The following is a 26,397-nucleotide window of genomic DNA, read 5'->3' as shown; positions in this document are numbered from 1 at the left end:
GCAATAGAAAAATAGGCAAAGAATAGAAATAGTAAAAGTCACAGTGAAAGAAATTCAAATGACTATTAAATATATGAAAATATGATCTTACTCAAAATAAAAGCACTTTATAAATATATTTTTATTTATCAGGTTGGTGAAGGATGTGAGGAAGTGCATCACTGGTGAGAATTTAAATTGATATAACTTCTTTGGAGGTAATTTGGTGTACTTGTTTGTGCTAGATACAGTCTTGCCCCAGTAATTTTATTTCTAGGTATTTTTAAGTGGGAGAAAAAAAAAAGAGCAAGATGCAGAACCTTTTGTAGAGTAAGCTACCTTTTGTGTGTTGGGGGGAAATACAAAGTTTGTTTGTTAAATATACTGTGTGTCTTTAAAAGGATACTTAGGAAGGTGGTTATAGTAGTTGCCCCAGAAAGGGGAACTGGGAAAGGAGGGACACTTCATGCTCATTTGTTCACTCTTCAGTAGCTTGTGCATATATTACCGATTAAAAAAAAAAAAAAAACTGTAATAAAGTCAGCCAGATCCGGGAACTGTGTCCCATCAAATACATCCAAATAATTTATGCCCCATCAAATGCAAATAACTCAGCAGACACCATTAAATACAAATAACTACTTTATGGTTCATAAGTCATAAAATAATTGTTAAAATTGTGTATATTCCATATTATTCAGAGAAACCTAACTTTATATTATACTATTTGCTTCCATCCTTTTAACACCTCCATTAAGTTGTTAAAAGTTCATAAGAATGAGGTTTTGATAGTAATCACTTATGAAAATATCTAACTGCATAATGATTACATATATATATATATTTAAAGATTTTATTTATTTATCTGACAGACAGAGAGAGATCACAAGCAGGCAGAGAAGCAGGCAGAGAGAGGAGGAAGCAGGCTCCCTGCCGAGCAGAGAGCCGGATGCAGGGCTTGATCCCAGGATCCTGGGATCATGACCCAAACTGAAGGCGGAGGCTCTAACCCATTGAGCCACCCACGTGCTCTATATTTTATTTTAAAACAGAATACATTCTTTAAAAGTAACTAAAAATCAGTAATTATTAAAACATACAAAAGCGAATCATGATCTCTTACCATGTCTCTCTATATGGTGCTCTAGAACATTATTTTCTAATCTAATTTCAGTTCAGATTTTGTTAAGATTAGTGGGGGTGTTCAGCCACCGATCAATCGCACTTTCATACTTCCTTGGTTCTTGCAGCCAGTCCTGATGCCACCTGAGGTTCGCTATAACATTTGAATAGTTCTGCCCTACACTTTGTTTCCACTTGATAAACTGCTCTTTATTGTATTGGTGGACAGCGGCAGAAACCTTAGGGTAGTTAATAATGGAACGAAGCTTCTGATCCAAAGAATACGTAACTTCTGGAAATTTTGTAGCAATATTTGTTAGTTCATCTGGATCTGAGGAAAGATCTGGAAGAAAAAATGGAAATAGCTATCAAAATAGTTGCCAGTTACAAAAACACATTTTAGATTGCCATTACTCTGTGACAGATAATGTATTTCAATTTATTTTTATTTGCAGTTCCTATTAGCATAATAAGATGAAGGACAATATAAATGGTAAAATAATATACCAAAGGTTAAACACTCTTCTAAATGTATGTCCAAATTACCTTCCTACCATCATCCTGCTATCTCATTTTTTTTCTTATCCTTTCCTAGATGGCAGAGATAGATCTCACTAGTAAACTGGCTTGGCCCTAATTCTTCCTGGTTCTGATGCCTTGTTTTGACACACAGAGAAAAGAAATAGTAATGCTTATATTCTCCCATTTCAACAGCTCCAAATTTTCTAGATGTAAGAATTCTTTACATAGTCAAGTCATAGTCTTGTAAGTCCATTTACTCTTAGTTTTCTATATATTTTAGCATCTTGTGCTTGGATTTTTGAAAGTTCAGTGCATCAGCACTGTCCATTTGAGCAAATAGCCACAGAAATAAGAATGTATCTCATTTCTACCACCAAGAAAATAACAATAAATATTTCAGAACATAAATACCCTTTTTACCCAGGTAAAAGGAAGACAAAATATAACTATGTCAATCTAATTGGAAAAATAGCAAATCAAAGATCTTACGACAATTTACTTAAGATAATAAATGAACAAAACCTCTGTGGGCGTATGTGGTGCATTTGCCAGAAGGGCCCTGAAGACATTTAGGACTTTGTTAGATGATTTCAGATGGTACCTATTTGGGAAAGGGAAGTCAGTGAATAAATCCCAGAGAATACAGGAAAGGCAGGCTCACCCCCTGATACTTTGATAGTCACATCTGCTTTTTGCAGAACATGTCCAGTGAATGAGCAAGACATGCCCATCCATTACACAAAAGGATGAAAACGGAAGGATTTCCCTTTTTTTTTTTTTTTTTTAATTTAGCAGAGAGAGAGATTACAAGTAGGCAGAGAGGCAGGCAGAGAGAGGGAGAGGAAAAGCAGACTCCCCGCTGAGCAGAGAGCCCGACGCAGGGCTTGATCCCAGGGCCCTGAGATCATGACCTGAGCCGAAGGCAGAGGCTTAACCCACTGAGCCACCCAGGCGCCCGGAAGGACTAACTTTTGACGCCAAGAATCTCCTGCTCTTAGGGTAAAGGGGAGAGGGGGAGGTCAATCAGTTTAGCCCCTAAAGAATTATTTGGAGTTAATGATTTTGACATTTCTAACTGGAAAGGAAACTTAGGGAGAAATGAATATTAATAATGGCATGTTATATGTGAAAAAGAGAGGCAAGGGATAAGTAAAACCTGAATTTAATAATGTTGCTTTAAAATTAATTCATAGAGGAGCGCCCGGGGGGCTCCATCGGTTAAGCATCTGACTCTTGATTTCAGCTCAGGTCATGATCTCAGGGTCCTGGGATCTCACCCCACATAGGGCTCTGTGCTGAGAGGGGGAGTCTGCTTGAGAATTTTCTCTTTCCCACTCCCTGTGCCCCTCCCTCCTGTGCATGCTCTTTCTCCCTCTCTCCAAAATAAATAAATCTTAAAAAATTAAAAAATTAAAATTAATTCATAGAATAGTGAAGCTAGCAGGCATCTTTGTGGAGAAGGAACATGGATTTTGAAGTTAGACCTGGGTTAAAATCCCAGCTCTGTCATTAGCTGTGAGATCTTGCACAGGTATTTGAATCCCTCTGATTTCTAGTCTTCTCTATAAAATGAGGATATTGGTATCATCTTAAATAATAAATCAGAATGTCAGGCTTGGGGTGCCTGGGTGTCTCAATGGGTTAAGCCTCTGCCTTAGGCTCAGGTCATATCTCAGCGTCCTGGGATCGAGCCCTGCATCAGGCTCTCTGTTCAGCAGGGAGCCTGCTTCTCCCTGTGTCAAATATTTGACTACTGTGTCAAATAAATCTCTCTGTCAAATAAAGAAAATCATTTAAAAAAAAAAAAAGAATGTCAGGCTTCACAAAATATAGGGGTTAATATCCAGGACAGCTGAAACCAAGGGATAATGAGAGGGTGTGGACTACTGTTTGGGAAAGATAACCATGCATCTTAGAAGAGACCCTGATCAGCGAAAACCACAGTTTCAATCTTGAGACCCCGATCAAAAGTCTTCAGACACTTGGTCTGGAATTCAGAGGATCTGCAAAGAAGCTGCCCCCTCACATGGGCAACCTTTTGTAGATGGTCCTGGCATGAGAAGCAGCAGGTATTTATTTAACCACGGATGACTGGGCCTCTTGAGCAAAACTATGGAGGACAGCTCATTCTGTATACTACCACACTAAAGAAGAAGATACCAACAGATTTACCAAAGAGTTGGGGCAGTACTGAAGTGCCATCGGAGTAGGCGATATACTTCCATCGGTTAGTCCGCAGCATGTAGGTGGAAGCATTCACATTGCATCCATGGAACTGACTCAGAATCCAGGGCGGACGCAGGTTTTTGAATTTATGTTCATTCTTTAACGTTTCCGATGCTAAAGGCAGCAAAGAGTATCCACTCAGGTTCTGCGGCAGAGGAGCTCCAGCAATATCTATGTAACAAAATAGTATTTTTAAATAACTTATTCTTCCACTAGTTGAAATATTCATAAATGACATCATTACAAGGTGTGGATCATATATGGATTTGGTAAATAGAGTGCCTAAGTCCAAATGCTCACTTCATTAGCCATATGCTCTTTCGACATGATTGCTAACTACTCTGAACCTCAGTTTCCTCATCTGTAAAAGGGGAGTAACAATCATACCTCTACCTCATATGCTTATTTTAGGTTTAAATATGATAATTTATGTAAGGCTCTGAGAATAGTACCTGATAAGAAACGCTCAACAGATATTAGTCAGTCCTTTATTTCTGAATGACAAATAATTACAGCTGTTTCTTCCATTTGTTCCACTAGATATTAAGATAAAAGACCTATATGAGAAAGGGTTTTAGAAGTCATCTATATGTTTGCAAACAATGATTAAATGTAAGTAGGTTAGGGGCGCCTGGGTGGCTCAGTGGGTTAAAGCCTCTGCCTTCAGCTCAGGTCATGATCTCAGGGTCCTGGGATCGAGCCCCGCATCGGGCTCTCTGCTCGGTGGGGAACCTGCTTCCCCCTCTCTCTCTGCCTGCCTCTCTGCCTACTTGTGATCTCTGTCTGTCAAATAAATAAACAAACAAACAAACAAATAAATAATTTTTTTTAAAAACTAGGTTATTTTATTGTCAGTGAAAGTTTATTGCTGATACTTTTCATAAACCTGTAAGGATGGTATAATAGTATGCCATTTGTCCCAAAGTTATTTGATGACATACATTTTTACCCTCAAGTAGCATATTGAGGGGCTAGTGTTTTGCAGAACATATATTGGAAATCTTGGATTATACTGATCTAGGGAAAAATAATTTATTTCCCCTTATCAAATATAAACAGATAAACTATAACATGAGAAATGTCTAACTTAAAAAGTGGCATTTAAAAAATTGCTTTTAAGGTATTTGGAACTCAAATGATGTTTTTCCTATAGAAAAATCACCATTAATTATGACTGGCTACTTGGATAGTTCCAAAATGAGTCTGCAGTTGCTTTTCCACCCCTTTTCTGGTTTCTGTGTTCCATGGTTAAGTATAATTAAACATTTCCAATGAAAAATAGGAAATAATATATCTGACATGCTAGAACTTAAACAAAATTGAATAAGAAAATTAACATGACTAAGTATTTGAGGACTAATAGGCTAATTTCAGGAAAATAAGGAGGTAGAGAAAGGCCTCTATAAATCTTCCAAAGGTACATGTTTTACATATATGTAAAAGTCCATATTCTCCCATTTCCTTGGAAGGGGCATAGTACAAGTACTAATTTTCTGCCAAATAATCATAATTGTGGACTTTTTGAAGAAAGAAAGAAAGACCAGAGATAACTGGTTAAAAACAAAGGAGTAAAGACATTTAAGGGGATGTGCATGAGAGAAAGGGACTGCCCTAAATAAAACTCACTTCAGCTACAAGACAGTAGGACACGACTGTGAGGTCTACCGTAAGGAACGCGGGTAGTGAGGGAGCAGACTGGGTCAGGCTGGTCTGTCTGGTAGTCGTCATGTAGCCCCACTAGTGAGGCGTAGGAAGGGAGAGAAGAGGACTTCGAAGATGATTGGGAGGCCAAGGACCAACTGGTATATACCCAGGACTGGGAAGTTCCTGTATTCAGCATTTTAATAACCTCTGAAACTTAGCAATGCCTTATTTCACATCTGTTGTTAGCCTAATCTTCCTAAAAGAAAATTGGGAAGACTAAGAAAATGGACATGGTTCTGTGTTTATATGGGAAGTCAGTAGTAAACTGGGGTAAGTTTGTTTTTTTTTTTTTAATTCATTCAACAACCTAGGTGCTGTTCCAGGTGTAAGGAAACAACAGTGGAGAAGGCAGGTAAGCTCTCCTGGAGCTTATATTCTAATGCTGGGAGACAGATGGACAGTCATGGCATACAGCACTAAGTGCAATTAAAAAAAAAAAAAGGGGGCAAAGGAGATAGTGATGGCGAGTATGTGTTCAGGTGCTGTTTCATATAGTGCGGTCAGGGGAAGGCTTCTCTAATGAGGTGACATTTAAACTCCAAGGAAGGGCCAGGGAGAGTCCTTAGATCCCTGGGGGAAGGGCTTCCCCCCAGGAAGAGCAAATGTACAGACCCTGAGGCAGGGGGAGCCTGCCGAGTCCAGTCCCCAGACACCAAGGAGCTCTGAATAGGCTGGAGAAGAGTAGGTGAGGGGTACAACAGTAAAAGAGGAGTGAGAGGTCATGTTGGAATCTCAGGTGCAAGGAGAGATTTTGAATTTTACTCTTTGTAAAAGGGAAACCAGTAGAGACTTTTGAGTAGAAGCCTGCCACTCCTGTTGCTAAGGATCGCAGGGTGAATTGACTGAAAGCGGTCTGAGCAGAAGGTGGGAGCAAGAAGGTACTGCAGCAGTCCAGGCAAGAGAGAACGGTGACTTGTTGCCAGTCTAATAGTAGTAGTATCATATACCTTTGTAAACTGATGAAGAAAGAAACCAATGTCAAATATTCACAGTATTTAATAACTAACTACTTTACATATTTATTAACTTTTCTGTGCTGCAGGAAACAGGGTATTCACTTCTCATCTATTTATCAATGATTTCCTTAAAAGCACTTTAGCTTAAACTGCATTTCAAAAAGCTCTTTGATCTTTGTTTAAAACCATTTTCATGTTTTTTTTTTTTTTTCCTTCTGGCAGATCTGTCATTCTAATACTGCTTTAAGTAAGTTTGATCTTTCTTGGTAGTATAAGCAAAGACAAAAAGTAACTGCAGGATTCTCAACAAAGTGCCTTGAATTTAAAACAGTCAACAAATGGGGAAAAATGAAGACCTGGATATATAGGATGGTTTCCTGAAGATTTCTTCCTGAGCATAGGAGAAGATAAAAGATTAGACTGGTATGGCAATGATGCAAACTATGTACATTTTTTAGGGCATACCAAAGAATAAAAACTACTAACAATGATAGCCTAACATTTAATTGTTTGTCATGTTCCAGTCATTGTTTTAAGCTTTGCAATAGCTGCTGTTATTTACATGTTATTGATAAGAAAATTGAAGACCAGAGATGTTAAGTAACTTGCCCAAGGCCAAAACTGAAGGAGGGATTTGAATTTAGGCAGTTTGATGCCAGGTCTTCTGGATTCTTTAGTACTACAACACAAGTCTTGCTTTACTGTAGTTACTCAACTTCACAATTTTTTTTAGATAATAAAAGTAAAATAGTCTGTGTAGAATGCTTCTCCCAACCCTCCACTACATCATGTAGCAGGAAGCATTTTGCAATCTGAATCCCTTACAATAAGCATTCTTTTACACACAAGTGCATTTTTATATAATTACATTTTCATAATTCAAAAATATGGATTTATCTTTTATGTGAGGGGAAGGCAGGTGTTTTACAAAAAAGATCAATTATTAAAAGAAAAAAACTCACATGAAAATATGTTTAGAAGAGAAAATCAGAACTATTTTAATTTTAAAGTGAGACTCCCTTTATTTCTAACTGAGCCAAAAGATGCTGCTAATAGGTTATTAGAGAAAAAAAGATACGGGGGGGTGGTGTAATTTTTAAAGAATAATCTCTGAAGTGCTATCAACTTTAATAGTATAAAGAGTTCCTGTTCATAAAAATGGCACTCTTCTGCCAGTATTAGAAAATGATAGTGTGATGGTATACCACAAAGGACTATTAAGATAAACAGGTTAAGAATACCCTTTCTACTTTATCATAAAATACCATTTTATAGGAAAGAAAAAAAAAAACTCTTTTGAAATACTTTCTGTATTTTCCCCCCAATTTTTAAAATTAATTTTATTATGCTGTGCAATATTCGTTTCAGATGTAGTTAAAATGCCTTTTAAAAACTATTTGTAAATTCAGACTTTTTAATAAAAGCATTGTAGCCTCTTAAAATTTGAACAGGCTCTTCATAGTAAGGTAGGTTTAATAGAACAGGAATCTCAATTGGTTCTTCCTATTTAATATTCTTCTCTCTGAGATCCGTATGATGTAGGGAAGAGGAGGTCTGATTTGAGGCTTTGATCTAAGATATTTAATCCCATACTCCGGGTGTAACTTAAATTCGTATAAAATAATACAGCTATGGCTAAGCTAATAAAGAAGGGGCCTTTAGAATCCTAAGAATACATTATGTTTTATATCTGTTGTAAACTCCTAATTGGCTAGAAGAATCAATAAAATTGACTATTTTTTACCCAATCTGTTTCTACCCAGTATTCATATTGTTTCTAATTCTTTAGCTTAATATGATATTACAATAAATATCCATGGAGATAAATCTTGTATATAGCTATAGGTTATTTTCTAAAATTGGAATTTCTAGGTCAAAAGGTATGTGTATTTCTGAGTAATTTGGAACAAACTGCCACATTGCCTCCAGAAAATCTGTGCCAGTTTATACTCCTAGAAGCAGAATAAGGAAAGGCCTAATTCCAATATAAGATTTTCTAATTCTTTTTAATCTTTGAAAACTTTATACGTGCAAGAAAATTGGTATCTTCTTGTTTTAATATTTTTCTGACTACCGAGTTTGAACCTTTAAAATATCTTGGCCATTTGAGTATCTTCTCTTGTGAATTGTTTGTTTCTATCTTTCAGTCACTTTTTGAGTAGGGTATTTCTCTTTTTCCTATAGATTTGTAAGAGCTCTATTAATATTAATGCTTTATCATTTGCAAAAATGTTAATTTTAGATAAATGATAATATTACCATGCTGTTTCCTGGCTCCAACGTAAGATTCTTGCTGTACCCCCTCATCATTCTCTTTCTACCTTATCTCTGGTTAACATCTGGTCAGTAGGATGTTTCAGTGCTTTATATAAAAAGACCCATGCACAGATATTCTCCTTCCTGCCCCAAACACATAAATGTAACTTTTCCCTTTTGGTGATAAAAATATTTGTAATGAAACATATTACAAGCTGTGCTAAGTCTGAAGAGGCTAATTTCCAGTTTAGAATTAGAGAGACATTGATTTTTGGCTTAATTTCCTTTACTCTAGTTGGGCAGATCTAATCAACACATGATGTAAATGCTGTTAATATATTCTGTAGGGAAATGTGACTCAGAAGTCTATTACGAAGAATCAGTGAAAGATAAAAATAAGTAAAAATCTACATAGAACTGTGAGTTTTAGAAAATTGTAATAATTAACAAATTGCAGGAAAAAAAGAAGTTGGAAAGCACCTACATAATTTCCAGAAGAGGTGGGAAGGAATGGGAGGAGTTTCTGGGAATGTTTGGTTTTGGCTAATGAAATGCTTACTGTCATACAACACAAATCCAGGGATAGGCAGGTAGTCTCCTAGGTGGATAATAAATTATCTCAACCTAAGCAGTTTTATTTAGTGTTTTCTTATATAATCTGTTAGCTAAATACCTTGGGAAATCTTGCAGATGCCTTTTAACTCTTATGATGTATAAAATGGCAAGTAGTGTTAATGGTGGATCAAAAATGTAGAGAAGCAAAATTTGCACTGTAGGCAAATATAAAACAACATTTAAAGAAAAATCACTTAAATATGCATAATAATCACCTTACATACCAGGTGATAGGCTGACTAAGCATAGGTAGGACTCACTGCAGACAGCTCCCTGTACATAATGGTCAGTTGAACTGCTAGAGTCAGAAAGACAGGCAAAATGTCAAATACCACTAGCAAATATAGCAAGGGGATACTGAGAAAGAATCAGCCCAACCTTTCATGATTGGTTTGCAGTTCTAGTCACTGTCCTTCTGAAAAACAGAACAAGGCTAAAGAGTTCAGCAAATTTGGAAATGGAGTCGGGGGACTTCTACCTGAGGAAAAACTAAGGGAGGAAACTACAGAAGAGATGCCACCATCAAGAAGCACCTGTTCCTAAGGGCCCCTAGGTGGCTCAGTTGGGTAAGTATCCACCTTGTGTTCAGGTCATAATCCCATGGTCCTGGGATCAAGCCCCCCTCAGCAGGGACCCTACTTCTCCCTCTCCTGTTCCCCCTGCTTGTTCTCTCTCTCTCTCTCTGTCAAATAAATACATAAAATCTTTTAAAAAAGCACCTTTCCTAAAACTATAAAGGTTATAATAAGAGAGACACAAACATACATAATCATACATACACTTCTTATCAAAACAGAAATGAGGAAGTAGTCAGGGTTGCCTGAAGAGTGAGGGAGTCAGAAAGTGGCAGAGATACAGCTAAGTGTGATAATTGCTTTGGGATGTAGGGGAACCAGCAAATGACAACTAAGAAACCGAAGAGATTAAAAATACCATCAGGCAAAAGAAAAACAAAGAATTGTGTTCAAATATACAAGAAGTGATATAAAATAAAAGAGAAAGTGAGAAAGTGAAAAAGTATTGAAAAAAATTAACCCTAAAGAATTTTAAGGCCCTGGAATAGTCTTCAGTTAAATGAAGGGAAGGACTTTGTAGCAGAAGGAAGGAGATAAAAAGGAATTTCTTATGTCTTTGGTTTTCAGATACATGTTTCTTTCACATTTCAATATATACATATGAAACATATATATCTTATGTCCTGTTTTCTTTCACTAAAATCTATTTATAAATAGATGGTACTTTTTCTAATTGATGGTGCCTTAGAAGAATTTCAGTATTTAAATGTTACTGAATTTAAAGTAGTCTGCTAAATTAGATAGAGGCTAACAATGCTGTATAATTTCCTCTGAATTTACTGATGGTGTTGTTCTATTACCTTCAACAAAACTGTTAACTACCCCTACCCATATGTTGCTGTTCTAGACGTATGGTTCTGTTTATACACATTAAGAAGCTAGTGAAGTTCTTAGGACAGACTAATCTAAAGATTCTGAGGAGAAACGGGTTCATATGTTAGATTAAGAGGCTTTTCTAACACTGTACAAGATTAGTAGTTTCAAAGTGGATAAAATAATCCAGAAGGGAACTACTTACACTTCTGAGAGATGGTGGTAGAGAATCACATGTTGCGCAAATCCTGTGAGGTTATGAACCTGAATATCTTCTGTGGCTTACGTTATAACCATGCCATGACTGTGACTCTTTTGAAGGGAAAAACACCTGTATGCTACAGGAACCTGAGGAGTTGTCGTCCTCATTTTTTCAGATGTAGATCTGACTCACAGTTAAAAGAACTGCTCAAGGTTATGAACAGGTCGGCCAAGTCCCTCTCTACTTATTCCTTTTCCAACATGATTACAAATAAATACTTACAGGATTGTGGTACTTACCAAGCATAGTCGGGTAAATATCCACAAGAGAAACCACACTGGGTACTTGTAGGTTGGCCTTAATTCCTGGTCCCATCATCAAGAGTGGAACGTGGGCACTCGCTTCGTACATACTCATTTTATAAAACTGACGATGCTCCATGGCCAGCTCTCCGTGGTCTGAGGTGTATATGACAATAGTTTTCTGAAGAAGATCTAACTGGCGAAGAGCTAAAATAATTTCTCCTACAACACGAATCAAGATAAACCTTAATTAATTAGCCTTTAGTTTGTGTTCTATCACAGTAAGCTCATAACAACTCGACCTCGCAAGAGGGCGATTGCTAACTAACATCTGGATGCCAGCCGGTGTTCTTAAGTAAGTCATGCCACACTTCACCTGACAGACAAGACAGAGGAAGGAGAAAATACGGTACTGATATTTGGAGATGACGCTGGCTTGGTTTCTATGTTCCTATCAGAGATTGGGGAAAATGTTTTTCCCCTTTGTGACTTAAATGAAAAAAGAAAGACAACTCTAGATGTCAGTGCTGTGGTGTGTCCCAATGAAAGGACTGGTATTACCACCAAGCCACAATTTATGCCTCCTCCCTGCTACCCTTTCTCCTACACCCCCAACAGGCAGGTCAGACTTAGTATATTCTTGGGTAGGGAATAACTGGACAGTAAAATTCCTCTGACCAGTCCCTGTCTCTTAGTGTCCTCCTCATTGTGATTGAGAGAATCACAGGAAGGCCCGGTCCAGAGAGAAGAATCATCCCTATTTGCCAGTTCCCCAATCCTGACCTACAGGGGTCTGTATTAGGAATATAAAACCCACAGGTGATTCTGAGGTCCCATCAAACTGAGACCCACTGTTCTATGGAGTTATTTACAGAGCACAGAACATCAGAATCTTTCAACTGGACAAATATAATGGCTTCTAAATTGGTCTTGCCCCTATACCTCTTTCTTCTCTAACTCTTGTACCATTGGGGCGGCTGTCTTTTTAAAATATTTGATCATGTCTTACCCCAGCTTAAAACTTCTTCAAAACTTCCCATTGTCTAATTCTTCAGCAAGCTCAGCACCCTCAATTGCCCTCTAGACCTATACTTCTTATAGTCCTAAACGACTTAGAATTCCTAAACTAGTCATAATTAGGTTAGATTTTCTTGCCTCTGTACGTTGTCTGCTTTCTTCTGTGTGGAATGCCTTTTCTCTCACCTTCTACTTGGCAGATTCCCATTCTTCCTCTAGGACCTAGCTCAAGCATTATCTCCCTGGTGAAACTGCCTGCTCCTCCAGGTAGACTGAATCGCTGTCCTCCAAGGCCTCTGCAGCCGTAGTTACAACTCACGTTACAAGGGCTGGTGTTTGTACTCATCTTGTACGTATTTGCTGAGTTCTTACTATGTGCCAGGTACCATGGATCCAAAGCGAGGCACCTGGGACATGAGCTTGGTTAAGACTGAGATCCCTTGGGGCGCCTGGGTGGCTCAGTGGGTTAAGCCTCTGCCTTCAGCTCAAGTCATGATTCCAGGATCCTGGGATCAAGCCCCACATCGGGCTCTCTGCTCAGAGAGCCCCCCCCTTACCTGCCTCTCTGCCTACTTGTGATCTCTCACTGTCAAATAAATAAGTAAAATCCTTAAAAAAAAAAAAAAAGACTGAAATCCCTGCTCTCACAGGGTCCCCCTTGCTCAAGGGAAGCAGACAGTAAACAAGCAAATAGACAAAATAATTGACAATTATGATGTAAATAATCAAGATGACAAGGCAGAGAATAGGTAGGATGGTATACTAACTTGCGGTGGCTGGGAAGACATCCCTGAGGAGATATATGAACTGAGAGCTAAAGACTGAGAATAACCAGCCATGTAAACAGCAAAGGGAAGAGCATCCCAGGCCCAGGGAAAAGCACATATAAAGACCCTGAGGTGGAGCAAGAGCTTAGTGTTTTTAATTAAAGTGTGATTTCTTAATAATATTCAATTAGTACCTCCAATGCCCTAGATAGTGCCTGATAGCTAGCTAGTGGGCACTAAATATTTGTAGAACAAATATAGTGAACAGTAAGAAATACTATTTGGAGGTGAGACTAGTGTGGATATAACAATGTATGACATATTTCATAAACTCTGTAGTTGAAGTGAGCTGCTGCATTTTTTTTTTATTAATCAAAGAGACTTCAAGAGCTATTCCCATAATCCCTGCAGCAACATTATATATATAATATTTTACCTTAGTAGATACAGATGAATGGATAACTGCAAAATTTCCAAAGTGATTTCCAGGGTGCAATGGGTGAATACTGACTGACATCAGAAAATTTGAAAAACAATTCAGGATTAAAGAAATTTGCTTTAAATATTAAATGTATTTATAAAATCATCAGGACTTTTAATTCATATTATACTTGATATATTATAAATAATACACCCATTTTTTTTGCTTTCTGATTTATACTTTTCTATTTTGGGCCAATAATACTTTTTAAGAATCAGCCACCCGTTCCCCCTCAAAATTCACTTTGTACAAAAGTGTGCTTCCCACACTTCACTAATATGGTTTGCTCCACTCCAAAGTATAGCAAACTATGAAAATAACTTGTTAGAAAAATTGATTTTTTTTTTTTTTTTAAAACAAGGGTTCTTCAATCTAAAGTGGAAAATGCCATTCACTCTACAAGTGAGTAGGCAAAACACTTTCTTGACACTCATCTTATGGAAGCAGGTAGGGTTTTGAGCTGAACTAGGGAAGGAGACTGGTATGATACTGGTCTAGAAATACACATTAAAAAAAAAAATGATGTCAGTTTTAGTTAAACTCTAAAGGGCCTGGGAGGAATGGTTTTGTTTTCTAATTATTACAAGTCTGGGAGAATTCACAAGATTCTGTGACTAAATTCATCTCTCAGGATCTAAGCTGCCTTACAATTTACCTGTCACATGTGTACCTGTGTCACATATGTACTGATTCCTGTTTATTTTATTTTTTTAAAAGATTTTATTTATTTATTTGACAGATAGAGATCACAAGTAGGCAGAGAGGCAGGAAGAGAGAGAGGGGAAAGCAGGTTCCCCCCCCGAGCAGAGAGCCCAATGCAGGACTCGATCCCAGGACCCTACAATCATGACCTAAGCCAAAGGCAGAGGCTTTAACCCCCTGAGCCACCCAGGCACCTGTACTGATTCCTGTTTAAAGCAGGTAAAAAGTTTTGTGTCAAGCAGATAATAACCTATGGTCCTGTCTTTAGGTACGAACAAACCTGCGCATTTATTAATTTATGAATATTTAAGATGAAAAAGACTTCTTAGTCCATGATTAATAATACAAATTATCCAATTTTTATATGGGTCAAGATTTTTATAGTTCTAAGCCTTTAGCACCCAGCAACTGTTGTAAAACATTGTCTGAGGAAGTTCATACAAGTCAACAACCAGCATGATCACAGTTTGTTGGAAAAATATTATACTTTTTCTTCATTTAATTGCTTATTAAATATACCACCTACCAAGCATGGCATCTGTCTCAGCACACATGGCATAATAAAAGGCTCTAATATTTTTAATTTCTTTTTCTGTAAACTTTCCAGTGCAGTTTTTTGTATAAGAAGAGTAATAATCTATAGGGTGCATTTCTGACAGAGGTGACCACTTTGGGATTTTGATGGCATCATAAGAAACCTAAAAAGGAGAGAAAAACAAGGTAGTTAATATTCTCTCTTCCAACAAGTATGTATGGTGAACAAGACAATACTTAATTATTTGGGATTGTAGAGGTATGTAAAGAAAATAGTAAATCAAATACACAATTAGGAACAAATTGTTAATATTACTAGGGACAACAAAAGATATGTATTAATATCCATATATAGAGTCACGAAAATTGTTTTTATAATTGCACATGACAAAGAAAAATATGAGCTATATTAGACAGTGTTCTAGTCCAGAAAAAGTATCCAAGCTTTTTATTGGTGTGACCAGTTCAAAATTCCAGAATCAACAACCTCAGAATCTAGACTGTTTCCCAATAGTTTGCTAGTAAAACTGCCAATATCTAGTGAGACAGCCAAATGTTTGCTAAGAAAAAATACAACTTTTTTTTTTTAAAGATTTTATTTATTTATTTGACAGACAGAGGCCACAAGTAGGCAGAAAGGCAGGCAGAGAGAGGTAGGGAAGCAGGCTCCCTGCTGAGCAGAGAGCCCGATGTGGGACTCGATCCCAGGACTCTGAGATCATGACCCGAGCCAAAGGCAGCGGCTTAACCCACTGAGCCACCCAGGTGCCCCGAAAAAATACAACTTTTTAATACATATGAATGTTTATAGCTTTGGTGAAAACAAGACTAAACTTAAGTCATATACTTCTTTTAGTCATGTAACTTAAATTCAGAGATGTCTACTTACTACTTACTGATAAGTTATTCGATTCAGTTCATTAGGCTAGTGCTCATTTTTCTTTTTCTTTTAAGATATTTTTTATTTATTTGACACAGAGAGAGAAAGAGAGGTCACAAGTAGGCAGGCAGGCAGAGAGAGAGGAGGAAGCAGGCTCCCTGCTGAGCAGAGAGCCTGCTTCGGGGTTCGATCCCAGGACCCTAGGACCTGAGCCGAAGGCAGAGGCTTTAACCCACTGAGCCACCCAGGTGCCCTGGCTAGTACTCATTTTTCAAGATGGAGCCAGTTACAACTTTTTCAGAAGACATTAAGTATCTACAATTTTGACATTGTTTCCTTTGAAACAGGGTTCACTAAGCAGCATTTCTGATTAGAGTTTTTAAATTTTTTTAAGCTTATTTGACAGACAGAGATCACAAGTAGGCAGAGAGGCAGGCAGAGAGAAAGGAAGGAAAGCAGGCTCCCTACTGAGCAGAGAACCTGATGCGGGGTTTGATCCGAACACCCTGGGATCATGACCAGAGCTGAAAGCAGAGGCTTTAACCTCTGATTAGAGTTTTTAAAGCAACTTAAATTCAATTTAAGTTGATGCCTTCCAAACAAAACACAGGCGGTTCTTGTTTGCATGGCTCAGATGGGCATGGATTTCATTTGCCAAGGTTGAGTTAAATAATCCCAGCCCCCAACAACACAAATTTTAATTACCAAAGCATATTAACTGTGAGTTGCTGCATAAGTGCAAACTTCCACAAATACTGCTAGCTCTGTAGTCTACAAATCCCTGTATATTACAGGTGTGTGCCCCAATTGGTGACTAATCACATTATTTTTTTTCAAAGCCTATCAGTGATTGGTCCCTGTAAATCGTTTTTTCAGTATGGATACGTATAGCCAAGCGTGTAGCTGGGCTGCCTCCTTGTCTCCCAGGGAGAACTCCATGCAGCATTTTACAAAAATGGATAGTCAAAAGAGGGGATTGATAAAGATGAATGTACAGTAAAGAAATAAAAAAGTGGTAACACTGTTTGTGAAATCTGAATCAAACATTAACTAGAGTCATAGAAAAAAGAGTCATCCTGGGCACGTTGATACAGACACCATTTTTTTTTTAAGACTTTATTTATTTATTGGACAGACAGATCACAGGTAGGCAGAGAGAGAGGAGGAAGCAGGCTCCCCGCTGAGCAGAGAGCCTGATGCAGGGCTCTATCCCAGGACCCTAGGACGAAAGCAGAGGCTTTAACCCACTGAGCCACCCAGGTGTCCCTACCCTACCACCATTTGATACATTCTAGCTATGCAGCCAGAGGAACTTAATGTAGATAAAACTCATTGGTAAAAATAGGAAGTTCGCTGCAACACAGAAGGATGAACATATTCTAGAGAAAGTGACACTGGAAAAATCCATAGATTAAAAGAATTCTCAGAAATACATTATGACATTGGAAGTGCAAAGGGTAAAATGTTGGAAGGTGATCTACATTTAGAAAGGGATAGGACAGTCTGCGAGGACTTAGAGAAGATGCTTTCTTCATTATCTTGTTATATAGTGAGAAGACGAGCACTGCCCAAATTCTTGATTTTTTTTTCAAAAACCCAAAACACTTTAATCCTCAATATTTCTAGTGTTTCCAGTTACAGTGCATTCAACATTAGTTTTCCTGGTTTTTCATTTCCCTGCACATTTATAACCCAAAATAAGAGGTTTAATGTTTTGACAAATGTTTTTAAGAGTCCTAGAAAAATGGTCATTTTCTCAATTGATTGTTGAGAACTCTTTGTACAGTTTGAACTTGCATGGTCACTTTTACTAACCTGCCCTCTGCCAAGTGAAGACTGCCGGCACTCTTAAGAGAATGCCTTTTAGTTTCTTCTCTCTCTCTCTTTTTTTTTTTTTTTTTCAAGATTTTATTTATTTGAAAGCTAACAAGCTGGGGGCACAGGGCAGAGGGAGGGAGAGAGAGAAAATTCTGAGCAGACTCTGCACTGAGAAAAGAGCCTGACCTGGGGCTCAATCCCAGGACCTTGGGAACATAACCTGAGCCATCCAGATGCCCCAGTTTCTTTTTTTATAGACACATTACATACAAATGAGTTCAACTCAGAAGTAGATTACTAGGGCTTTTTTTTTTTTCTCTTTTGGAGATCCTGTCTTTACTGTTTCTTTTATTGTTTTGTTATGTTATGTTATGTTATGTTAATCACCATACAGTACATCATTAGTTTTGGATGTGGTGTTCCATGATTCGTTGTTTGTTCCATGTAATCTGTGCCCCACTTAATACCCATCAGATTACTGATTTTTTAAATACTTATTTTATCTATGTAAAATTGCCCCTTTGTTTTTTGTCAACCAGTTATTGGACATATTTGATTAACTAAGCTACAGAATTTTCAAATTTGTCTTTAAAAGTGATCAAAGAAGCAGTGGCCAAGTACCAATAACATACAGTTTATAATATTAACTTGTATTTTTGAGCACACTATAGTGTACTTACCTTTTTAAGCCAATAAAGAGATGTATGAAATGTTGAAGATCCAAAATTTTCTCCTGAAGATGGGGAAGGATATGGATGTGGTAAATTTAATCCCAAGTAGAGAACAAACGGTTGAGTGTAATTATTTGCTTCCTTTCTTAACCAATTCACTGCTCTGTCTGTATTCTTCCAGTCCCTTTCCATTACTCTTACTTTAGTCTTTTTAGGGATAAGATTAACCACAGGTCTGCCTTCTTGTCTGAGTAAGAAAGCAACATCTCTTGTCCATGCTTCAACACGGTTGCTGAGGAGGCAAAAAGACAGGTGTATTATAAGGTACTAAAAAAGATAAGAAAAAAACTGACTAAGCATAGATATAAGAAAGCAATATGGAAAACAGTTTTTAGACTCAGTCATGTAACTATTCAGGTTCACTACACTAGATCTCATTAAGAGAGTTACTGAAACTTGCAAACACAAAATCCAGGGAAAAAAATGATGAGAATCAAATATTCACCTATGTATTCTTTAAAACGAAGATAGATTATTTAGAAGAGTTACTTTTTCTTATAACAACACATTTAATAATATAAAAAATAGTTCAAGTTCCTGGTATTTCTCCTAAATTTTCTACCAATTTGTCTTTTTTTCTGTCAGAAGGAAGAGAGGTTTTTATTTTTATTCCAGTATAGTTAATATAAAATGTTACATTTGTTTCAGGTGTACAATACAGTGATTCAACAATTCAATATATTACTCAGTGCTCATCAAGATAAGTGTACTCTTGTCTCACTCAACCCCCAACCCCTCCTCTCTCACAACCATCAGTTTATTCTCTACAGTTAAGATTCGATTTTTTGGTTTGTCTCTTTATCCCCCCTCTTTATTTGTTTCTTAAATTCTACATATGAGTGAAATCATATGCCTTTGTCTTTCTCTGACTGACTGATTTCACTTACTGTAACACCCTCTAATTACATCCATATCGTTGCAAATGGTAAGATCTCATTTTTTTTAGGACTGAGTAGTATTCCACTGTGTGTGTATGTGTGTGTGACATCTGCTTTATCCATTCATCTATCGATGGACACAGGTTGCTTCCATAATTTCGCTATTACATATATTGCTATAATAAACAAATGGGTGCATGTATCCCTTTGAATTAGTGTTTTTGTATTTTTTGGATAAATCCCCAGTAGTTTGGTTACTGGATTGTAGAGTAGTTCTATTTTTAACTTTTAGAAGAACCTCCATATTGTCTTCCACAGTGGCTGTACCAGCTTGCATTCCTATCAACAGCGCACCAGGGTACCTATTTCTCCTCATCTTCATCAATGCTTGTTTCTTTTGATTTTAGCCATTCTGGCTGGTGAGGTGATAGCTCATTGTGGTTTTGGTTTGCATTTTCCTGATAATGAGTGATATTGTCCATCTTTTCATGTATCTGTTGGCATTGGGATGTCTTTGGAGAAATATCTGGTCGTGTCTTCTGCCCATTCTTAATTGGATTATTTGGGTTTTGGTCTTATAGATTTTGTAGACTAACCTTTTATTGGATATGTCATTTGCAAATGTCTTCTCCCGTTCAGTAGGTTAGTTTTGTTGGTTGTTACCTTTGCTGTGCAGAAGCTTTTTACTTTGATGCAGTCCCAATAGTTTATTTTTGCTCTTGTTTCTCTGGTCTCAGATGTATCTAGAGAGACGTTCTTATGGTCAATGTCAAAGATATGACTGCCTCAGCTCTCTTCTAGGATTTTTATGGTCTCAGTCTCACATTTAGGTCTTTAATCCATTTTGGGTTTATTTTTGATTTTTGTGTATGGTGTACAAAAGTGATCCAGGTTCATTCTTTTGTAGGTAGCTGTCCAGTTTTCCCAACACCATTAGTTGAAGACATTTTGTCTTTTTCCCATTTCATATTCTTCCCTCCTCTGTTGAAGGTTAATTGACCATATAATTGTGGGTTTATTTCTGGGCTCTCTATTCTGTTCTGTTGATCTATGCATCTGTTTTTATGCCAGTATCTTGTTGTTTTATTATAGTTTTGTATTATAGTTTTATGATTATTATAGTTTTTTATACTATTGTATAGTTGTTTTTATAACTTGAAATCTGGAATTGTTATACCTCCAGTATTGTATGTCTTTTTCAAGATTGCTTTGGCTATTCAGGGTCTTTTATGGTTCCATTCAAATTTTTGGTATTATGAAAAATGTTGTTAGTATTTTGATAGGTATTTCATTAAATCTGTAGATTTCTTTGAGTACTATAGATGTTTTACAATGTATATTCTTCTAACCCATGAACATTGAATGTCCTTCCATTTCTTTGTGTCGTCTTTGATTTCTTTCATCAGTGTTTTATAGTTTTCAGAGTACAGGTCTTTCACCTCTTTGGTTAGGTTTATTCTTAAGTATTTTATTATATTTGGTGTAATTATAAATGGGATTGTTTTCATTTCTCTTCTGTTTCATTATTAATGTACAGAAATGCAATGGATTTTGTATCCTGTAACTTTACTGAATTAATTTATCAGTGCTAGTAGCTTTTTAGTGGAGTCTTTAGGATTTTCTATATATAGTATCATGTCATCTGCAGAGTAAAAGTTTTACTTCTTCCTTACCAATTCGGATGCCTTTTATTCCTTTTTCTTTTCTGATTGGTGTGGCTAGAACGTCCAGTACTATGTTTTAAATAACAGTGGTGAGAGTGGACATTCCTGCCTGTTATTTCACCATAGAGGAAAAGCTCTCAGTTTTTCACCAATGAGTATGATGTTCACTGTGGGTTTTTCATATAAGGCAATTATTATGTTGAGGTACGTTGAGGATTTTTTTTCCCATTATGAATGGATGTCGTACTTTTGTCAAATGCTTTTTTCTCCATCTATTGAAATGATATGATTTTATCCTCTTATTGATGTACTGTATCACATTGATTGATCTGTTTATACCGAACCACCCTTGCATCCCAGGAATAAATCTCATTTGATCACGGTGAATGATTTTTCTTAATGTATTGTTGGATTTGGTTTGCTAATATTTTATTGAGGGTTTTTGCATCTATGTTCATCACAGATATTGGCCTGTAGTTCTTTTTTTTGTTGTTGTATCTTTATGTGGTTTTGGTATCAGGAAAATGCTGGCCTCATAGAATGAACTTGGAAATTTTCCTTCCTCTTCAATTTTTTAAAAAAAGTTTGAGAATAGATATTGACTCTTCTTTAAATATTTGATAGAATTCACCTATGAAGCTGTCGGGTCCTGGGCTCATGTTTTTTGGTAGTTTTTTGGTTATTAATTCAACTTCACTGTTGGCAATTGGTCTGTTCAAATTTTCTATTTCTTCCTGTTTTAGTTTTGGTAGGTTATATGTTTCTAATTTATCCATTTCTTCTAGGTTGTCCAGTTTGTTGGCATATAAATTTTCATAATATTGTCTTATGATTCTTTGCATTTCTGTGGTGTTGGTTGTTACTTCTCATCTTTTTTTTTCTGATTTTGTTTTGAGTCCTCTCTCTCTCTCTCTCGATGAGTTTATCAATTTTATTGATTATTTCCAAAGAACCAGCTCCTGGTATCATTAATGTTTTTTGTTTGTTTGTTTGTTTTTTTAATTTCTATATCATTTATTTCTGCTCTAGTATTTATTAGTTGCTTCCTTCTGCTGGTTTTGGGTTTTGTTTGTTCTTCTTTCCCTAGCTCTTTTAGGTGTAAGGTCTAGTTGTTTATTTGAGATTTTTCTTGCTTCTTGAGGTAGGCCTGTATTGCTAACCTTCTTAGAACTGCTCTTCCTGCATCACAAAGATTTTGGACTGTTGTGTTTTTCATTCTCATTTGTCTCCATGTATTTTTTGATGTCTTCTTTAATTTCTTCGTTGACCCATTCATTGTTTAGTAGCATGTTATTTAACCTCCATACATTTGTGCTCTTTCCAGATTTTTTCTTGTGGTTGATTTCTAGTTTCACTGCATTATGGTCAGAAAAGATGCATGGTATAATGTCTATTTTTTTGAAACTGTCCAGATTTATTTTTTGATCTAGTATATGATACCTTCTGGTGAATGTTCCTTGTACACTTGAAAAGAATGTGTATTCTGATGTTTTAGGATGGGATGTTCTGAATATATGTATTAAATCCATCTGGCCCAGGGTTATCCAAAGCCACTGTTTCCTTGTTGATTATCTGTTTAGATGATCAGTCCACTGATATAAATGGAGTGTTGAAGTTTATTAATACTGTATGGCTATTGATTAGTTCCTTTATATTTCCTATTAACTATTTTATATGTGAGTGCTCCCATGTTAGGTGCATAAATATTTACAGTTATTGTATCTTCTTGTTGTACTGTGATTGTATGATGATTATATAGTATCCTTCTGTGTCTCTTGTTACAGTCTTTGTTTTAAAGTCAGTTTTTTTTTAAAGTCAGTTTTGTCTGATATAAATACTGCTACCATTTGCATGACAAATGTTTCTCCATCCCCTCACTTTCAAACTGCATGTCTTTTTTTTTTTTTTTTTTTTTTTTTTAAAGATTTGATTATTTGAGAGAGAAAGAGTAAGTGAGAGAACACAAGCAGGGGAAGCGACAGAGAGGGGAAGAAGTAGGCTCCCTGCTGAGCAAGGAGCCCAATGCGGGGCTCCATCCCAGGGCCCTGGGATCATGACCTGAGCTGAAGGCAGATGCTTAACTGTCTGCGCCACCCATCCTTGCATGTGTCTTTAGGTCTGAAGTGTGACTCTTGTAAGCAGCATTTGGGTGGCTCTTGTTATTTTATCCACTCCATCACCCACTGGATTTTGATTGGAGCACTTAGTTCATTTACATTCAAAGTAATTATATATTCAAATATAATTAGGCATGTATTTATTGCCACTTAGTTATTTGTATTTTGTGTTTGTGGATCTTCTCTGTGCCTTTCTTCCCTTGCTCTCTTCTCTCACCATAAGTTGGCTTTCTTTAGTGATTTACTTGGATTCCTTTCTCTCTATTTTTTGCACATCTATTCCTGGTTTTTGGTTTGTGGGTACTATTAAGTTAGTATGTAACATCTGCTTATAGCAGTCTATCTTAAGTTGATGGTCATTTAAATTTTGTTTCTTTTTTTTTTGTGTGTGGGGGGAGATAATAGGTAGGGGCAGAGGGAGAAGGAAAGAGAGGATCTTAAGTAGGCTCCATATCCAGCCCAGTGCAGGGCTCAAGCTCATGACCTGAGCTGAAATTGAGTTGGACACTTAACCAACTGAGCCACACAGGTGCGCCAGTGGTCACTTAAATTTGAACCCCATTCCTTACTCTTCTCCTTTCCATATTTTAAGTCTATAGGTATCATCCATTACATCCATTTGTGAGTCCCTTGACTTGAGTTTTACCGATATACTTATTTTTTACTGCTTTTGTGTTTCCTACTTACTCATGGTTTCTCTTTTCCATTCAGAGTCCCCTTTAATGTTGCCTGTAGGGCTGGGTTACTGTACATGAGCTACTTTAGTTTTTGTTTGTCTGGGAAACTCTTTATCTCTCCTTCTATTCTGAATGAAAGTCTTGCTGGATAGAGTCTTCTTGGCTGTAGATTTTTTTCCTTTCAGTACTTTGAATATATCATGCCACTCACCTCTGGCCTGCAAAGTTTCTGTTGAAAACGTCTGCTAATAGCTTTATGGGGTTTCCCTCATATGTAACTGTTCTCTTTTCTCTTGCTTCTTTTAAAATCTTTTTTTTTTATCACTGCTTTTTGCCATTTTAATTACTATGTGTCTTAGTGTGGACCTCCTTGGGTTGATTTAGTTGAGGGAGCTCTGTGGTTCCTGGATCTGAATTTATATCCTTTCCCAGATTTGGGAAGTTTTCAGCTATTATTTCTTCAAATAGAGTTTCTGTCCCCTTTTCTTTCTTCTTTTCTGGGATACCTCCAATGCAAATGTTATAATGCTTGATGGAGTCAGTCAGTTCCCTATATCTGTTTTTATTTTGCACTTTCTGGTCAGTTTGATTATTTTCCATAACTCTGTCCACCAGGTCACTGATTTGTTCTTCTGCTTCTTGTAGCCTATTTATTCCACCCAAGTATATTTTTAATTAAAATTATTGTGTTCATCTCTGATTGTTTCTTTTTTTATCCCTGATTATTCTTTTTAAGATGTCCTCTACTTTTCTCTCAAGTCCAGAGAGTATCTTTATGATCATTATTTTAAATTCTCTGTTAGGCATATTACTTAGCTCTGTTTCACTTAGGTGTCTTAGTGTAATTTTGTCCTCTTCTTTCATTTGGGGCATATTCCTCTGGCTCCTCATTTGGCCTTTCTGTGTCTGTTTCTGTGTGTTAGAAAAGTGAGCTAGGTCTCTTGCTCTTAAAAGTAGTGGGTGGGGCTCACACTTTGAACAAGGTGGTGCTGGTTCTCTTCCACAGGGGATTTACAGCTCCTGCAGAGATCTACCCAGCTGGGGCCACTCCGGAAAGCACAAGCAAGCTGGGTTGCAGTGCCAAGGTGGGCAGGCTGGTCCCCTTCCACAGGGGATGTGCAGCCATGGTGGAGACTGAGGCCTGCCTGGTCTACTCTGTAAAGTGTGTGCTGGTCTGGGTGCTGTTTTAACAAGGTATGTGTGTGTTCCAAAGAAGCTGACAAGTTACTATCACCAGGACCCAGGCTGTGCAAAGGGCAGAGTTGGGAGATACTGTATTGTCAAGGTTTGCACTGGTTATCTGGGGGAGGGGGGACCCACAGTGCTGGGACTGAGGCAGGCCGAGCTGGAGGGGGAGGGGCACGGTGTAAGCAAGTTACATGGTGAATGCTATGCCACACCGGTTTCCACAGGTGGCTGTGTGTTTATGCTGGGAGGTGGGGGAGCAAAATGGTGACTGACAGCTCCTTTGCTCCTGGAGAAGTACCTTGCAGAACTCAGCTTGGTAAATAACTCTCCCTCCTGTATGCTCCAGGTGCTTTTCTAAATGCTGCTCCTATGCTCTATCTCTACAGGCTGTTTGTCTTACTCTCTCTTTAAGGGCAGGGACTTGGCTTCCCATTACCCTGTAGGCTATCCCAGCATGGAGCCTGCTGATTTTTAAAGTTCCCTGCTTTAAGACCTGCTGGTCCTAAGAAGCGGTTAAATTTGGCCACTTTTATTTTCGATCCTGTTTCTCTACTCCGTCTCTTAGCCTCTCCATGACCCCTGCTCCCTGCCTCCAGTGATCAGACTTGCAGGATTTAACTCGCCACTATATCTCTACCTTTCCTCTCCTCCTCAGTGTGGCCTCTCCTCTACATTGAGTTCTGGAGTTTGTTCCACCAGCCTTTGGGTTGTTTTCTGGGTTATTTACATTGATGTGTTACTTGCAATAAGCACAAACATACAATGTATAGTTTCCTATATGCCAGCATTTCTCGAAGTGTGGCCCTGGGATCTTGCGGGGGGGATCCCTGAGAGGCCTTTGGGGGTCCATGAGATCAAAACTACTGTCATATTAGCAAGATGCTATATGCCTTTTTCACACTCAATCTCACATGAGTGGACAAAGGGACACAAAATTACCACATTTCTGATAAAGACATTCATGATAGATTAAAGCCTGTCCTACCTCTCTACCTGAACTCTGGTTCTTTATACCCTTGCTACTGGAAGTGGTCTGTGGACCAACAGCATCAGCATCATCTGGAAGCTTGATATGGAAACAGAATCTCGGGTCCCATCCCAGACCCACCAAATAAGAAAGGGTATTTAACATGATCCCCAGGTGATTTGTATGCATATTAAAGCATTGTTCTATATAACAGTCTTAAGAAATCTTTTATGCAGAAACTTGTCAATTTTTAGATAGGATCATCAAAATAGTACTTCAGTAGCCCGTAAGTGGGTTACCTTGGTTCAATGCCAGAAAATAAGCTGATGGCCAAATGCACTATCAAACAATCAGGAATCTGATTAATTCTTCTTTTTTTAAAGAGTTTATTTATTTATTTTACAGACAGAGATCACAAGTAGGCAGAGAGGCAGGCAGAGAGAGAGAGAGAGGGGGAAGCAGGCTCCCCGCTGAGCAGAGAGCCTGATGTGGGGCTCGATCCCAGGACCCTGGGATCATGACCTGAGCCAAAGGCAGAGGCTTTAACCCACTGAGCCACCCAGGCGCCCCTGATTAATTCTTTTTAATAATAAAATATCCTCCTAGTATGAATGAAAAAACCCCTATCTAACACATTACTAACTAATTAATGCATAAATCTGCATATATGCCATAGCTATGTGAGTTTTCTGTGCCAATAAGCC

At 37.5% G+C, this 26,397-nt stretch overlaps 1 protein-coding gene across 1 annotated transcript in view; it reads right to left on the bottom strand.

Annotated features, from left to right (window-relative positions):
• Positions 1-603: 603 nt before the first annotated feature.
• Positions 604-26,397, bottom strand: part of ARSK (arylsulfatase family member K) — a 43,227-nt gene continuing 17,433 nt past the window's right edge. Inside the window, exons 4-8 of the mRNA XM_059418257.1 lie at positions 18,152-18,434; positions 14,766-14,937; positions 11,270-11,494; positions 3,796-4,020; positions 604-1,444 (exon numbers count right to left, since the gene is read on the bottom strand). Coding sequence (XP_059274240.1) covers positions 1,155-1,444; positions 3,796-4,020; positions 11,270-11,494; positions 14,766-14,937; positions 18,152-18,434 — 1,195 coding nt within the window. The 3' untranslated portion in view covers positions 604-1,154. The remainder of the gene's footprint in view (positions 1,445-3,795; positions 4,021-11,269; positions 11,495-14,765; positions 14,938-18,151; positions 18,435-26,397) is intronic.

This window comes from Mustela nigripes, chromosome 12 (assembly GCF_022355385.1).
Source record: "Mustela nigripes isolate SB6536 chromosome 12, MUSNIG.SB6536, whole genome shotgun sequence".
Lineage (NCBI taxonomy): Eukaryota > Metazoa > Chordata > Mammalia > Carnivora > Mustelidae > Mustela > Mustela nigripes.
Note: the sequence above shows the minus strand (reverse complement) of the source record. Positions and strands in the feature narration are given on the sequence as shown.